The sequence below is a fragment of the Corvus brachyrhynchos genome, unplaced genomic scaffold (assembly GCF_000691975.1).
Source record: "Corvus brachyrhynchos isolate BGI_N302 unplaced genomic scaffold, ASM69197v1 scaffold115, whole genome shotgun sequence".
Taxonomy (NCBI): Eukaryota; Metazoa; Chordata; class Aves; order Passeriformes; family Corvidae; genus Corvus; species Corvus brachyrhynchos.
The window spans coordinates 19,884,114-19,900,606 of NW_008239553.1; the positions used below are offsets into that span (position 1 = coordinate 19,884,114).

The window sequence follows — 16,493 nt, forward strand, 5'->3', positions numbered from 1 at the left end:
CTTTCCCTTCCAAACTTGGATGGGGAACAAGATTTTCCTGTTCAGAACAGGATTTTAGCAGAGATTTTCTGCTAAACTGTGCTTGGCAAAAATAATGTTGCATTTCATGTCATTTTCTCATCTGGTTTTATTTGAAGCAATAGTCAACATGCTATATATAGTCATACCTGTCTCCTAAATCTTCATTTGTGTCTTTAACTAAAATAGTCCTGGTTTTCAGCAGTACTGAGAGCTTGTGGTTTCAATTGACTTTAGTCAATACATCCATTAAAGAAATCAGACTACTTAATCATACAAAACATGTTGAAAATTTCTTCTCATTTAAAATTTCTAAAAGTCAAGGGTTTGTTGAATTCTATAGCTAGTATATTTGTAGCCATTTCTGCTTGCCTTATAAACAGTGTAAATTATGTGATGCTTGTAACTATTTCTAATGACTAGACCCACTCAGAAGTATAAGTTCATCTTCCACTACGTTTATGAGTTCAGCATACCAGATGATGTAGTGTCATTTACAAAATAACGTATTTCTCAGCAGCATCTCTTATTTCTCCAGTGCCTAAGGCAACTGAAATTTCTGATTAAATAATATAGGTTGCATTGGTAATTAATAGTCAATATGTCTTATATGCTTTTTATTTTTAGTGAAAAGTTTGTAGAGGAGACAGCACTGCATTCCAAACTAAAAAATCAGTTAAACATGCTTCAATCAAATAAAACACAAGTGAGTTTGGGAGCATTTAAGATTATGGCCAAAAAGAAGTAAAACTATTAGTTTTGTATAAAGGTTTGGAGACACAGAAATTGGAAAAAATGCTGGCTGTTCCCACAGGTGCCAGAAATTGCTTTCACCGCTGCATTTTGGATCCTTTACAGGTTTTGGAATGATGTTCTTGGCAGATCTGCAATCAAAGAATTACAGAATTTCAATATGCATGTAACAAAAGTATGCAAAACAGTTTCCCATAGAAAGTCCAAAATAAGTCAAGCTGGATTTAATCCTTTTCACACCTCTATGATTATATTTAAAAAAAAAGGTTATAATAGTTTTAATAAATTTCTCAAAAGGTGTGTGACTTCAGAGACCTAAAACTTTTCACAGATGAAGAATTTTTTACCCAGATTTTGTTTGGATTAAATTTTAGCAAGCAGAAATTAAGCCTTAGCATACAGTATTATATCTTACAAAATCAGGTAGGATTCCGAAGCTGAATGTATCCTGATGCCTCTTACAAAGATTTGAAGAAATTCAGACTCAGTTTCCTGACCCACCATCCCAAAGTAGCACTTCCGTGGACCACTGAAATGAGAAGCCACATCTTTATAGTCAAGCAGCTTTACATACATATTTTTTGGCCCTAATACAATATATGGTTTTATAGCTCTAAGTTGATTTAATATACTAAAATATCAACACACAATACTATATATATACAAATACACATAAACAGAGAGCACTTAGATAATTAATATGCTCAAATGTATCTCAAATTTTGATTTAATATACTTATTACTCACTGAAAAAAAGTTCACTTTGTGTTTCAATAGGGTCTCCCTATTTAAGGCAACACTCATATGACATAGAGTTCCCATTTAAGACTAAATACTCTGCTGAGATAGCAGCTGTCATTCTGTCATCTCGTTTGGGCTGTGAATCCTGAACCATAAATTCTCTGGTTTTTACATTACTTGCTTTCTGATTAATCAAAACATCAAAATTAATCTTAAACAATATCTAGTTGTCTAAACCCTTTTTGCCCCACAGTTGCTCCCTTTGCTGAGGGAAAAAAAGAGACAGAAGAGCTCTGGACTCAGATTGGGGTGTGGGATGGAGGTTTCTCAGGTAACAGGAAGAACTGAGCTCAGCAGAGCTCAGATACAGCAGTATACTGAATGCTTTGGTGGAGAAACAATAATCTAATGGCTATTTTTAGGCAATGAATTCATATTTTGCTTACTTCTTAGGTCTATTTTATGTACTGTCCCCTTATTTCTGATACACCAAGATGATTTCCCCACAAACAGCACAGGTAGAGGCATGTCAAAACAGACTTGCTACAGTGCAGAGATCTTCTCTGAGTTTCTTTTCCTAGTGATTGGAAGGGAGACAAGTACTTTTGGGATGCAATTAATCCATTCTGGTTTAGGCATCCAAAACAAAAAAACCTGAAATTTAGGCTATGGAGGAGAGGTACTGTACCTCAGAATACCTGCTTCTAAATGACTAGATCAGGCTCACATTCTCCATTAGTTAAGATGAATCCCACTCAAGAACTCATCAGGAGTGTCATTAAGACAGAGGGACTTGGGGATGAGACAATTGCAATTCCAATTTAGGATGATTTACTGATATCTGTGAGGTTCTTCTACACTGATTTCAGGTTTATTTATTTTCCAGAAAGGTTAAGCCCAAATTTCTTTTTCTGTCCTCCTAGACGGGCAATAGGGTGCTCATTTGAACCATCTTGTTAACTGGGGCTGGTGAGAAGGCAATTGAGCCTCAGACAGTCCTTGTCTTTCTTACTGTACTGGGAGGATCTATTTTTAATTCTCATGTCATGGGTAAGCTTGAAAGACTTGGGGTCTCGCTCAGTTTGAGCAACACAGATGACACTCTGGCTTACTGAGAAAGCTTTCCCAAATTGGCCATTAAGTAAAACTTGCAATTTCATGGTGAAAAAGAGCTTACAGTTCCTTCCCCAAGACTTTCATATCAATGACATCTGCAGATTTTGAGGTATATTTCCCCCTCTCAGTCATGGCCTCTTGAAGAGTCAGATGTGTAGAAGTAAAAAAATAGTTGACTTGGCTTCTTTTGAGAGAACATTCTCAGTTCCATCACTTATTATTTTCATTATGGTTGAGGATATAATTGATTTTTTTCTTTTGATCCATCCAAATGACTCCTTAAAAATGAGACTGCTTCTTGATCTGCTATTGCCTTGAAGACCTATTTACTGCAAAACCAGAATCATTCTCTTCTGTTACTATCAACCCGGAAAAGGAGAATGAGAAGAAAGCAAAAGATGACCAAAAAAAAAGAGAAAGAAATATTTCCCCTAAAAGTAAGCCAGGATTGACTTGCAGTAATTTACAGAAAGGTTTGATACTTTGGTTGGCCTCAAAGCTTTACCTTTGTCACTGATAGCATGTAGAAAAACAAGTACAGTGTGGACTGGGAATATATGACAGTTAACAAAAATTCACTGTACAGTCTCCATCAAGGCTTGCTTTGTACTACTGCATGTGATTAGATGATTTATTTGATTGTCTGTAACTACCCCTTTGGAGCCAGAGGGTGCAAATCTATCCAATATTAGTGGATTATTGATTGAATAATGTCTCTGGAGCCATTAAATCCTACTAATGAGGTTTTTTTTTAATTGGTGGATCATTGACCTAGCAGACTGTTGCCTAATTTTGGTTTCATACTGGACAGTTTTCCCAAATTTTGTCTTTGTATGTAAGTTAATAGATCATAGTCCCAATAGGGAATATTGTTCTGGACTGTATTAGTACCTTTACTTACACTAAAAATAATTTCATACTGCCAGGAAACTAAATTGATTTTAGTAGAATTATTTGCAGGGTAAAGTGTAATTTAGAGTGAGTAAGAATGTAAGTGTAAAAGAACAGGTCTTCAAGATACATTCCAAAATGTTTATTACAATCCTTATCAGGTACATTATGTATCACAAGCATGAGATGTCAGTAGGAATGGGATTTGTAGACTGGTGCTATATTGCTAGGGACAGCAGAGTGTCTTAGATTATGCTTGCTGCATGAAGTCAATGGGGAAAAAAAAGTATGTGGATTCCTGTCCTTTGAAGGATGATTCCTTTACTATTCTCTTAGGGAAGAGCTGCATTTTCTCACCTCAGAATAAAACTGAAGGCCTGGCCTCTAATCTGATGGATTTTCTGGGCATTTTGCCAATGGCTGATGGTGCACCGTCATTCTTTTGGAACCATCTTTCCCTTTATCACATTGACACTTATATTCATGTTTTGGGCACAATAAGAGGAACCTCATTATTTTCTGAGTGTTAGTGAAGGAAGAAAGCCTCTTTCATCCTGCCTAGTCCTCTCACCCCAATCCTTTTGTCCAGGCAGTGGAAGAATGGCAGTTGGAGGTACAATACTATGAGTAACTCTAAGTCTTTAAGACCATCATAGAAAAACAGTCACTGTAGCCAGACATTTGGCTTCTGACAACCCTTAGCTTTTTGACTGCCATTCACAGTTCATCTTGACCAAATCACCTGCTTCTGTCCTTCCCTGTAATTCAAGCCTTCTTGTCGTCCTGGGACTAAACCGTGTATGTCAAAGCCATGTCTGTCTAACTTGTACAAGAGGCAAGTTAGTGTTAATTTAAAACTTAACATATTTATAGAATCACAGAATCATGAAGTTTGGAAAAGACCTCCAAGATCATCAAGTCTGACCTTTGACTGAATACCACCATGTCAACTAAGCCATGGCACTAAGTTGCTTTCAGGTAGTTGTAGAGAGTGATAGCCTGAGCCTCCTCTTCTTTAGGCTAAACAATTCCAGCTCCTTCAGCCATTCCTCACATGACTTACCTTCCAGGACCTTCACTATCTCTGTTGCCCTTCTTTAGACATGCTCCAGAACCCCAATGTCTTTCTTGGAGTGAGGGGACCAGAACTGGACACAGGACTTGAGATGCAGCCTCACCAGTGTTGAGTAGAGAGGGACAACTGCTCCCCTAGTCAATGTGATCACTTCTCTTAATCTTATTTACCAAGTTAGGTACTGGGGTAGCTACCCTACGTCCAAGAGGGGTGAACCTACCTCATCACAGTGCTGCCTGGCTCTGGTTGATTCTGCTGTAAACAGCTTCTCTTGTGGGGGACTTTTGGTTTTGTCTTGAACTGAAACCAAAAACTGTGTGTCTATGTGTATATTTATGCTTAAGGTAAGGCAAAAGAATGTATATCCATTCTGAGGATGCACTGCCTTTTGGAAATAAGATGAAGAACACAATTTCTAGAAAAGCCTGTTCGTTGTCCCTGTGCATATACAGATAGACATGAAAACATCACAGTTAATATTTTACTCAGTTTACCCTGGCACAGCTCAACCTGTATGTTTTTGTATACAGGCAAAGTTTACTTCATCAATATAAGAAAAAAGCCAAAGGAAATCCCTTTTTCCTTACTTATTACATGTGCTTATTTTCCCTTTCCTGTTCTGAAGTCTCCAAAAGAATAGTCTAATTTATTTTATGTTCGCTTCTTTCCCCGAAACAAGGTAATACCTATACACTGCAGGACATTTTTTTCTGTAATTCAGAATAGGATAAACTCTCACTATGTTTTGGAATATACCAGGCCCATTGCACAAGGACAGCAAAAATTCATGTCTACCACCTATGAGGAACTAGATTAAGAAAGGGAGTAAATATAATATTAACATCTGAACCTCTGCTTGAGAGTTACAGGTATTGATGTACACTCATGCAAGGAAGTTTTTCCTTTAAAGCCCAGTATATCACCAAGATAGGATACAAAGTTTTAACAGTTTTAATGGTCACTAAAAGTGGCTCAAATTCATACCTAAGGTTTTTAGGTGATTGGAGAAGGTTTCTTGGCATCTAAGATGTGATCTATGTTGAGAAGCATCTTGATTTCTTTTCAGCTGTAATTCTAAGTGAATTCTGAAGACTGAAAGTCAACTTGAACTTAAATGATGCTTTACATGATTTTTTTTAAAAAGTTTCCACCTTTATCTAAATTTGTTAACTGTCTTGAATTTCTACACATTTCATTTGAAATTCTACCCAGTGTGATGATCTAACAAAAATTTCAAATTTATAATGTCCAGTACAGGCAAACGTATTTTTGATTACTGTGGTTCGGGATTCACTACAAAAGCAAAGCACAACACTGGTATTTATTCTACCTGTCTGATGCTTAGCCTGCTTTTACCTTAGCCTTTTCTAGGGGCAAAGAAGGAAACCCTGGAAAATTGTGGCACTTCCTGCAATGTTTCTCCTTTGAATCTTTTTCACTAGAAAGATAATTTCTCAAATTAAGTGAGAAGAGGACATGAACCAAAGGCATTTATAAACACTATGCTAGAGTAGAAAAATGGATCCTCCTCCCATCCCCTCTGGCTCCTCTATCTGAGTGACTTGGCTTATCCCCTGGAACCAACTTTGAAGTGTGTAGTATATAGCTCTAAAATATTTCAGTTTGAAAATGAATCTAATTCCCTGTATGAAACACAAGAAAAATAAGGCTTGGAAAAACTATATTGTATTTCAGTAGGGAAGATTCCTTTTCATCCAACACCATTTACTTTTATTTTTAAAAGTTATCTTCCTGTAATTGCACACTAGTTTAGAGTTAAGATAGGAGCATCTTAACAATAATGGGCACTTTTTTTAACAGATTATTGCCAAAATTGCGTTCTTTATTCCAGGGAGACACTGTAATAGATACCAGCGCTTTCGTAATGATACAAGCAATCTGTAAGCTATTATAGTTTCTTTTATAGTAACTTAATCTTCATATTGTTTTATACGTCTGGAATGTTAATAGTGTTTTTAATTTATGAAGAGGAGTATATTGCATATTACTAGTTACATGGGAGTATGAGCTAAATAACAGACCATTGAATGGTATTCTTACAAACAAATATTTTGAAGTACTTAAATGAGCATAAGGAATAGAACAAAGAAGTTAAAGGATGTCATACAGATACAATAGTAGCTTTTAGGGAATGAGTCCAGAACCATCTATTCTGAATTGCTACTGTTTATAATGCATATATTGTACTTCTAGGGAAAAATAGGAATGCTATTTAAAAGTAAATGTTTTACTTAATATAAATATATTTACCTAGTTAATAAATTTAATTATTAAAATAATAATAAAATAGCATATAATCTATTATGTTACTACTAATAATTCAATTATTTATTTCAAATAAGTACAAATCCCCATGTAACTTTTTAAAGCTAATGAAAAGAACTCATTAAGTACTTGATTATATGTAGATTATATATGTATATGTATATATATATACATTATTGTATATATATATGCATATATATGTATATGTATATATATATGTACATATACATATATATATACATATATATATGTATATGTATATATATGTACATTATATGTAGAATGCAAGCCCCTGTGTACATTTTTGAAGATAGTGAAAAAATGAAGGTTTTTTTTTCTACTAGTTCATTGTCATTTTTAATATGTATAGAAAGAGACACAGTTGTCTTGTAAGAGAGATATTGTAACACTTTGCTAAGCAGTGAGTTACAGAGATATGATTAGTGTAGCAATTTAGTGGTTGTAATACTATTAAAAGTAGGGCTTTTAAATGAAGAGAACTGGTTTGCTGTTTTGAAAGAAGTGATAGTCTACTTTAAACTGTCATTCTGTATTTCTGACTTGCAATTAGATGATATTTCTAAAATGTCATTCTCAAATTTTGTTGTGACTGTTATCATAATAAAATGTGACAGGAAAGATATTCTATCAATACTTTTTCCATAATTAGCATTAAATTTCTCTCAAGGGTTAAGTACAAAGGTTTTTCACTGAATGGTCTGCAAGCTTTGTGCCTTTAAAATCTTTTAATATAGCCAAGACTGGTGACAACTGGGAGACAGATCTATGAACAAACCCCTTTGGAGGGAATAGTTTTGTGGTGGGTGATATATGTTACGCAAATGAGCTTATTAGGACTCTCATCTATTTTATTATTGGTGCCCAATTTATAGAGGCATTTAAAAAACAATATTTCTGCCTGACTCCTTGAAATGAAGAAGATACATTGATATAATTGAGAGCAAATGATTGCATGTTGTGCCATTTAATCATGTCATTTTTCAATTGCTGTTTTTTGCACTTCACTGCATACTTATAGAATATTTAGCTTCAATATAGATTAAGTCCCACAGTATGCAGCTGAGTAGATTTCCCATCTTAGGTGGCATATTCTTTTAACCTTGAAATCAGCAAAAGCGCACAGGTTTTTTGGCAGTATTTTTCTAAACAATGACAAGTAATCATTCACTTTCTATCTTTGTCATTTAGCTTTTTTATTTTAAGGAATTACTGTCTTATTAATATTTTTTGAGGAATTGTTGATTTTCTTTTTCATTCAGAACCAAAAATTCTTCTGTTCACCATCTGTCCTGTAAGAATGGAATTTGAAATACAGGGATGCATCATCTTGAGAAGTTCCAACAGGCACTGCCATTTCACAGAAAACATTGAAAACTAAATTTTGCCCAAACTTTTCAAGCATTTCCTCTTTTCTTTTTCCTGTTTTCCTGTTTCTTTTAATTGATGTATTATTTCTGTTAGTTGTGATACTTAAAAGTTTTACATTATCACTTTTAAAAACTGAAATGCTTCACTAGCCAAAAATCAGACATAAAAAGGCAAATAACTTCTAAGAGATGTAGTTTGATTGGTGTAGATGGAAGGGTGACTTCTGTTCTCAGATTCTGCGTTAATTTCTGCACGTGATTGTTGTAATAAAGAACAGCAGATCCATCTTACATCAAGGAACAATTGGTGCCATCAGAAATGTATCATTCCCTCCCTCACATACCCACATCCTGCAACAAGGGGAAAGAGGAAGCCTTTAACAGACCAAGGTGAGAGAGAAACTTCCTCTTAGATCTGGTCATTTTTCTGCTGTTGAACTTCTTTTGTGTTCCTAAAAACAGACTGTATTGCCCATGCATACACACAAGCCCAGAAATAGCACTTATCTCTGTGTACTTTGGCATTTCTTCTGAACCTGAAAGCACAAATAAAGTCCATCTAAGTTGCTGTTTGTCATTGTCCAACTTTTCAAAGCTCTGGCCATCTCCACATGAACACTTAGTCCAGTTGTAGAGTGAAAACAAGAAACTTCAGATCCCATAAAAATGGATTCTCCAAACAATATGTAATAAATGAGGCTATGAAAACCACAAACTACATCTCAATAATCTATGTGGTGAATGTGGGTTATGTGGATTTAAGGGAATTAAACTAATTTTACAGTGACTTTTAAACTAACAGTGACTTTTAAGCACAATAGTCCCACTGAATTAATCAAGAATCTTAAATAGTTAATATTAAACACCTGGTCAAGATTCTTGATGTAACAGTGTTTCAGTGGCCAACTCATCTTACATGTTGTGTGAGAAATCTGACTTCCCATATATGTCTTTCAGTTGTGCAGAGCAGGTGGTGCAGCTCAGCTCAGGTGCTGATATGCTGCAAGAAGAATGAGGGATGGAGGCAGTCTGGGGCTTGAGGTGCTATAACATTCCTCAACTTCCCACCTTTCTATGCCTCTCATATGCTCTGGCACTGCCTAAAGCTGCAGACATGTTTCTGGTCATATGCCATTCACTTAGGAGTCACACAGCTAAGCCAAGCACCTTCTGTTCAGATCGTGGCCACTTCCATCCCCATAGATAGTGCTATTAGCCCATGGCTTGGAAGGAGCGTTTGATGTCATTTGACTCAGCAGGCACTTTTCCAGATGATTTAAGTCATGGTATTAACAAGCTGTGAAAGTAGTTTCAGCTAGCGCTTTTTAGCTATGCGGGTGATAACTTCAAAGCACTGAAAATAGGGGCAGGCAGAGGAAAGTAAAACCTTCCAAGATTCTAGCAGCATGGACAGGAATTCTCAGTATGGGAAGCCATGACCATAATAACATTCTAATGACTAACACCTCAATGTTATCAGGATATCTGTTGTGAAGCAAATGACTCAGACACAAAGTCAAGTTCATACACAGCATCTGCAGTTACTGTGTGTACTCTTAGCCTGCAGCAAAAAAGTCAAATACTTTTATTTAAGTCTCACTGCAAATGGCTTAGGTGAACATGTTTCACCCACATTTGCAAAGATTTGGATTGTGTTTACATTTATCGCAGCTCAATGGACACATGATAGTATGAGGGGACAAAATTGAAAGTGTCTGATCTCTTAATCTATACTTCAGCAAATCTTCTGCACACATGGGAGACTAAGTGAGCCTAAGTGATGCTCCTCAGTCTACAGTTAGATCACAACCTAATTTTCTGAACCTTCAAGTGCCCAGTAGCTTACTATAGCAGCTGTAAACCATAAGGCCCAAGGCTCAGTAGAAATACTCATCATATTTCCTTTTTAAAATTAATTTATTTTTGTCAAACTTTCACAATGTAAAATGTGCCTTGCAAATAATTAAAGTAACTGTCATCCTGGAAGCATACTTTGCATGTGAAATTATTGTATTGACAGGTTTTTTACACAAGCATGCCGTTTTAACAGTAGCAAAAACCTGGATGAATATACAACACCACAGTGTATATGTCATGTCGTGGGATATATGCAATTATTGTGTCCCTTTAGGACACTGAATACAAGACCCTAATACTGCTTAAATTCATTATTGCTAGTGCTATTATATAGGGCTTAAAGATGTTTTTACATGATTAAGTTCTCTGGGTTTTAAAGTATTGTTGCTATAGCAAACTATTTCAACACTGTTAGATACAAGCACTTCATTCTTCTCCTGTTTAATATTAACCATAATATCGTGTAATAAAATTGAAACAAAAGTGCCATAGGCCTAATTGTACTGTCACAGCCATGTAAATCAGAAATAGCTTCAGTAAAGCTACTGTTATTATGCTGGTGTAAAATTGATATAAATTAGAAATGACTTGGATGCTGTAGCTCTGCTTTCAGATAACACAGTGTAAAGGCCTCACTTAAAGTCCCCTATAATGGCTTATGAGTGCAATTCTCCTTACCTCATCATATTAAATGGCATTGTATCAAAAAAGGCCAATATTTATAAGGGATGACTTAATCAGATAGATCAAGGTAAATTAATGTTATGGGGCCAGATTCTGAGCTGTATTGACTTCTATGAAGTTAATGCAGACCTACGTAAATTTGGCTATGATCAGTATATAACTCACCATCACTTCCAAGAAACCTGAATTGCCTAGCTGTTATAAAATGTAAACTAAGAACCTTGACTTTAGATAGACTTTTTGGTTTGGTTTGGTTGGTTGGTATCTTTTCTGATGTGACATTAAGCTAATGAACAGCATCAGAAAGGAAATGTGGCAGACGTGGTGGTTACATCAAGAACTACGAAGGAAACTGGTAATGAACTCTAGGAAAATAAACAAGGGCAAGTTCAGGAAACGTAAATGAAAATGCAGCTCTGGTATGAATTGAATAATAAAATTCCTGGTCATATTTTGCCATAAATAGTGGTTTGGGAATTCGTCATTCACCTTATTTAAAATTCAGAAATATTAAAGGTACAGGGTTCTCTCATTATAGAAGTAATAGAATTCTAGCTATTATAGAGTTAGGGTAATTTAAATAGCTATAGAATTCTTTATATCAATAAGTGGAACATCTGTATGAAATGTCCACCTGCTACTGTACTACTCAGTATACTTTACAATCAAATGTACTTAATCATTTTGAGATGTCTTCTAATGAAGGCTTATTGGGAATAACATTTTGAACACAAATACTTTTAGGCATTAAAACTGCTTTAAATGAGATTTCTTTGCCTTGTTTACCCATGTTGATTAATAAGCAATCTGTTAGGATGGCCCAATTGTGCTGGTGAAAGTAGATTAGTACTTCAGCTATGTTTGTGGTTTTAATCATCATTTCTCTTGAAGATTTTAAAAAAACCCTGTCTTTTGCACACTATCCATATGCAAAGAAAAGACACATGTTTTTAGATGTATATACCAATCTTTGGTTTACACTTGCGGCTTAATATTATTGATCAAGAACAGCAGCAAAATGCTCCTTTGAGTTATGACATTTCTAAGCATAAATTTCAATTTTTAAGGAAACAGTGACATGAAGATCTGGAACTGGAATTCACTTTTTATAGAATGTTTTTGTTTTGCTAATAGAATTAATGAAAGGTGATCCTGGTTTTTTATCCGTTAATGCTTGTAAACAACTTTGAGAGATGTAGTGGCTTTTTTTATTTACTTCTTATTATTAAGTGTAAGTTTAGAGGCAAACACCCTGTCTTCAAAAAAGATGATAGTTCAGATTTTCTCATGGGGTCATGCACTTTCATCTGTGGCATCCCACAGAGGGAAACAGATGTTGGCAAGTTATAATTTAAATTATCTGGAAAGCTCCCATGTGTAGAGCACAGTACTGTTAAATTCAGGAATAGCACAGCTCTATGATAATTATTGAATACTTGAACCATGCAATGTTATAAAAGTATAGGATCTCAGAACCTGGGCTGAAGCTGTCATCCTCACATGCATTTCTGCCTTCTGTACCCCAGCTTCATAGATGTTATTATTAAAATATGTTATGAATTAAAAAAAATCCTGGTTTGATATGCAGTGACAGTAGAGTATAATCACGGATAAAACCATGATTGGAAGCCCCCCATGCCATTTACTGCTTCCGGGTGGTAGATCTCGCTCCAGTTCTGGCATGTAGGATGCATTATTTATACTGCTGCTCAATCAGATTCTCAGTACAATTTCTTGGGGGTTTGAGGAGAACCAACATATCCTGGCTCCCATCAAGTTTCAATATTAGGGTTTAGCAATTGTTTCCCATTGTCCAGTTTACGTCAGACTGCATTCTCAGCAGCAGTGGAATCAGGATGATGAAATAAATGCAGTGAATTACTCCTCTTCAAGGATGATATCAATTGTCACCATTTTCTTACATTTACTTGAATATGGAACTACCCTGAAAATATTTTATGATAACAAAAACCATCTGTAAACAATTTTATACTGAATTTTCTCCTTCCATAATGTTTCTCCTGTGACAGGGTGCATATGACCCGTGATTTCTATTGGTTTTTCTAAAAATATACATATTCTCATTGCATGACTACAATTTTTCCCTCTTATTTTCCTGTAGAATTTCTGATGCCGATTACTGTCAGGGTAACTCATTTCAGATGTGTCCCAGTTGAATGAAAAAGAAAGGAAGAATAAACGAGTCTACACCATAAAACTTTCAGCATTATTGAGACAGTTAACTATGTATGGCATTTGTTTGAAGAAGACTGAACGTAGTGTTACTCTTTCTGTGCTATTAAGGTTAAGACTGTATTTATCTGAAAATAAAACACTAAGCTTTGACACAAGTATGGGAATTTATGGAAGACCTGAAAAATATATTGCAAGACAGAGATTGGGCACCACTAAACATCAGATAATAATTAACGTTTCAATTTGCAAAGTATTCCATGCTGACATCTGTTGTTTGTCTGTCCTTCAGTCTCTCTGCTCTGAGATCAAGCAGAGGCGCCGTGGGGTTGCCTCTGTGCTGCGATTATGCCAGCACCTCCTGGATGATCAGGAGACCTGCAACCTAAATGCAGATCACCAGTCCATGCAGCTGATAATCGTAAACCTTGAGAGAAGGTGGGAAGCCATTGTCATGCAAGCTGTCCACTGGCAAACCAGGCTACAGAAGCGACTAGAAAAAGACTTGGTGAGTGATGCTTGCTTTAAAAGATGTTGTGCGATTTCATTCTTCTCAAGAAATGCTTTTTCAGCACAAGAAAAACATATCCATCTCTGAGAGTTTTCCTCTGACTGAGATGCCATTCCTATTCTTTACTGTCTACAAGTGAATTTTCAGCTTCTCACACAGCATTGTATGGACAACATTTTTTTAATAATGTAAATGCACATATACATGTTGTATTTGCTGGATATTTAATCTCACCATATCTGATCCCATCCATGAATAAAACCAATCTTCTCCTGGTGCTAAGTTGCTCAGTACCTAACAGAACTGGGCCCAGAAACATATTTCACTGATTGTAAATATATTTTAGAAAAAGAATTTCCCATGTAACTAAGACTGGTTTTAATTAGCATCCTAGCAGTAGATGTGTATTTCACGTCGAATGCCATGGGTATGTGATTAATATACAATCCTCTGTTATTTGAATATAAGTAAAATGCAGTAATTTGCTTTTATCTCAGGGAAATGATTCCTAAGAGGCAAAATAGCACTCTGCTTAAACCATCCATTAAGTGGCATGAATTAGATTGGTTTTCTACAGCATAAAACTATATTACAAAGCAGGGGGAATAAAATAATCCCTACAGTAACACCATTGACTGTAACGGATGAATTGGCTCAGCATGCTTTGTGCTGCTATCATACTGCTGAAGTCTGTATACTGCAGCTACGTTGACAGCAATGATAATCCTATGTAGTTCATATACTGAAGAGTCTTGATGAGATTTGGGAAAAAGTGACATAATTTTTTAGATTTATATCAAGCAAAGCAAAGGAAAAAAAGCTTGACATACTTCTTACCAATTATCTGACTAACAGTGAAATACTACTTTTGACATCTTTTTTTTAAAGTTCCTTTACAAAAGTAACAGAAGCTGTAACTCTCTGGTTCAGTATGGTCCTACATTATGAAGATACATAAGGCATTGTTTAGAAACACTAGCAGTTCCTGAGTGAAATGCTATTAGTCTAAACAGCCCAAGAAATGGTGAGTTAGTGAGAAGGATGCTGTGGACAGATGAACTGGTGAAGGTAATAACAATGTTGCTTGCCTGCCTTTATTAAAAGTTATAACATAGGAGCACTTCTCTGCCTGTTTCGTTTATGGGCTGTTTTGCTTTTGGTATTGACATAGAAATGGGACTTGGTGAAGGAAGAGGTTTGAACAGACTTTTAGGACAAGTCAAAAGGGGCTCTGTATGAGGCAGCATGGAGGGAAGACATCCCTGAAAAGCAGATGCAGTGTCAGCATTGGTTTTATAAGCATGGGATTAGCAATATAAAAAGTTAAGATAATTAAGGAGTTAAGCCATCAAAAATTTGACCTGGTTGGAAGAAGTGTAAAAATGATGACGCTGCATGCAAATGTACAAGGGTATAGAGGAAAAAGAGGATAATTTTTGTGTGTTTCTTTATACATCTACGTAAAGAGAGGCAAGTACTAACTGAAGAGGAATGCAATTGGAAACAACCAAGATCATCTAAGAGCTTGCCACTATATGGCCAGCAGAAAAATGTCAAATCTTAATCACACTAAGATTCCCCTCAATGAGCTAGTGAGAGATGTAAATGTCACAAGCTGATGGAGATTACCAGAGGGAGAACTGAAAAAGCATGAAATAAAGAGGAGATCTGGGGAGGAAAGAACAACATTTTGTTTGTGCTTAGTTTATGCTAATAGGTACTTAGAAGAAGATATTTAAAAGACAGAAGAATGAGGTTAGATGGAGGAAGTTTGCTTGAGCCCTCTGTCCTGAGATGGGAACTGCAGGTATCTGAATACATATTATTAGGTAAAAAGGAGAAAGGGAATCAGGTAAGGTAAAAGACTTGTTCAAGTCTTGTAAAAAGCAGAAGATGAAGGAAGAAAGATTAACAAAAAACCCCAGAGGGTGGAAGCAAGAACAGGTAGATTGTGAGGAACACATAGAAATTTTCCAAGCATCCAGGGATTGGGTTAGGAAAGATGGGACACTTATAGGACTACATCTGCCCAGGGGCATGGAGGGCAACAAGAAAAGGTTCTCTAGATACATTGGTGATAAAAGAAAAAAAGAGAAAATTTGGTCCCGCTCCTGAAACAAATGGGAGATCTGGATATCTGGGACATGGAGATGGCTGAGGTACTCAATTACTATTTTGCCTCAGTCTTCACTAGCAAGTGCTCCAGCCACACCACTCAAATTGCAGCAGTCAAAAGCAGGGAATGGGAGAATGAGATCTTTCTGCTATAGCAGAAGATCAAGACAATCTAAGGAACCTGAAGGTGCATAAGTCCATGGGACCTGATGAGACGCATGCACAAGTCCTGCAGGAAGTGGTGGGTAAAGTGGCTAAGCCACTATCCATCATATTTGAGAAGCTGTGGCAGTCCAGCAAAGCTCCTGCTAACAGGAAATGAGAAAACAGAACCCAAATTTTTAGAAAAAAGGAGAAGTGGGAGGACCTGGGAAACTACAGGCGGGTCTGTCTCATGTCTGTGCCTGGCAAGATCATGGAGCAGGCCCTCCTGGAAACTATGCAAAGGCACATGGAAATTTAAGAGGTGATTCTTTACAGCCAACATGGCTTCACCAAGGGCAAATGTCCTGTAAATTTGGTGGCCTTCTATGTGTTGGACTTGTGCAAAGCATCTGACACTGTCCCAAATAATATCATTGTCTCTAATCGTCAGAGAAATGGATTTGATGAATGGACAAGTCAGTGGATTGGAATTGGCTGGATGATTGCACTCAAAGAGGTGTGGTCAATGGCTTGATGCCCAAGTAGAAAAATGGTGTTCCTCAGGGGTTGGTATTGGGATGGGCATTTTTAACATCTTTGTTGGTGAGATGGGAATGGACTGAGAGCACCCTCAGCAAGCTTGCTGCTGACATCAAGCTGTGTGGTGCAGTGGACAAGCTGGAGGGAAGGGATGCTGTCCAGAGGGACCTCGATAGACTTG

At 36.4% G+C, this 16,493-nt stretch overlaps 1 protein-coding gene and 1 long non-coding RNA gene across 6 annotated transcripts in view; one reads left to right on the forward strand and one right to left on the reverse strand.

Moving 5' to 3' along the window:
* Positions 1-16,493, forward strand: part of AKAP6 (A-kinase anchoring protein 6) — a 274,630-nt gene that overhangs the window by 226,882 nt on the left and 31,255 nt on the right. For all 5 annotated transcript variants that reach the window (XM_017741971.1, XM_017741970.1, XM_017741972.1 and 2 more), the window contains exon 12: positions 13,295-13,510. In XM_017741971.1, coding sequence (XP_017597460.1) covers positions 13,295-13,510 — 216 coding nt within the window. The remainder of the gene's footprint in view (positions 1-13,294; positions 13,511-16,493) is intronic.
* The window catches only part of LOC103620845, a 91,057-nt gene continuing 74,570 nt past the window's right edge, over positions 7-16,493 (reverse strand). Inside the window, exons 5-6 of the long non-coding RNA XR_001864448.1 lie at positions 1,187-1,300; positions 7-902 (exon numbers count right to left, since the gene is read on the reverse strand). This is a non-coding gene — a long non-coding RNA (uncharacterized LOC103620845). The remainder of the gene's footprint in view (positions 903-1,186; positions 1,301-16,493) is intronic.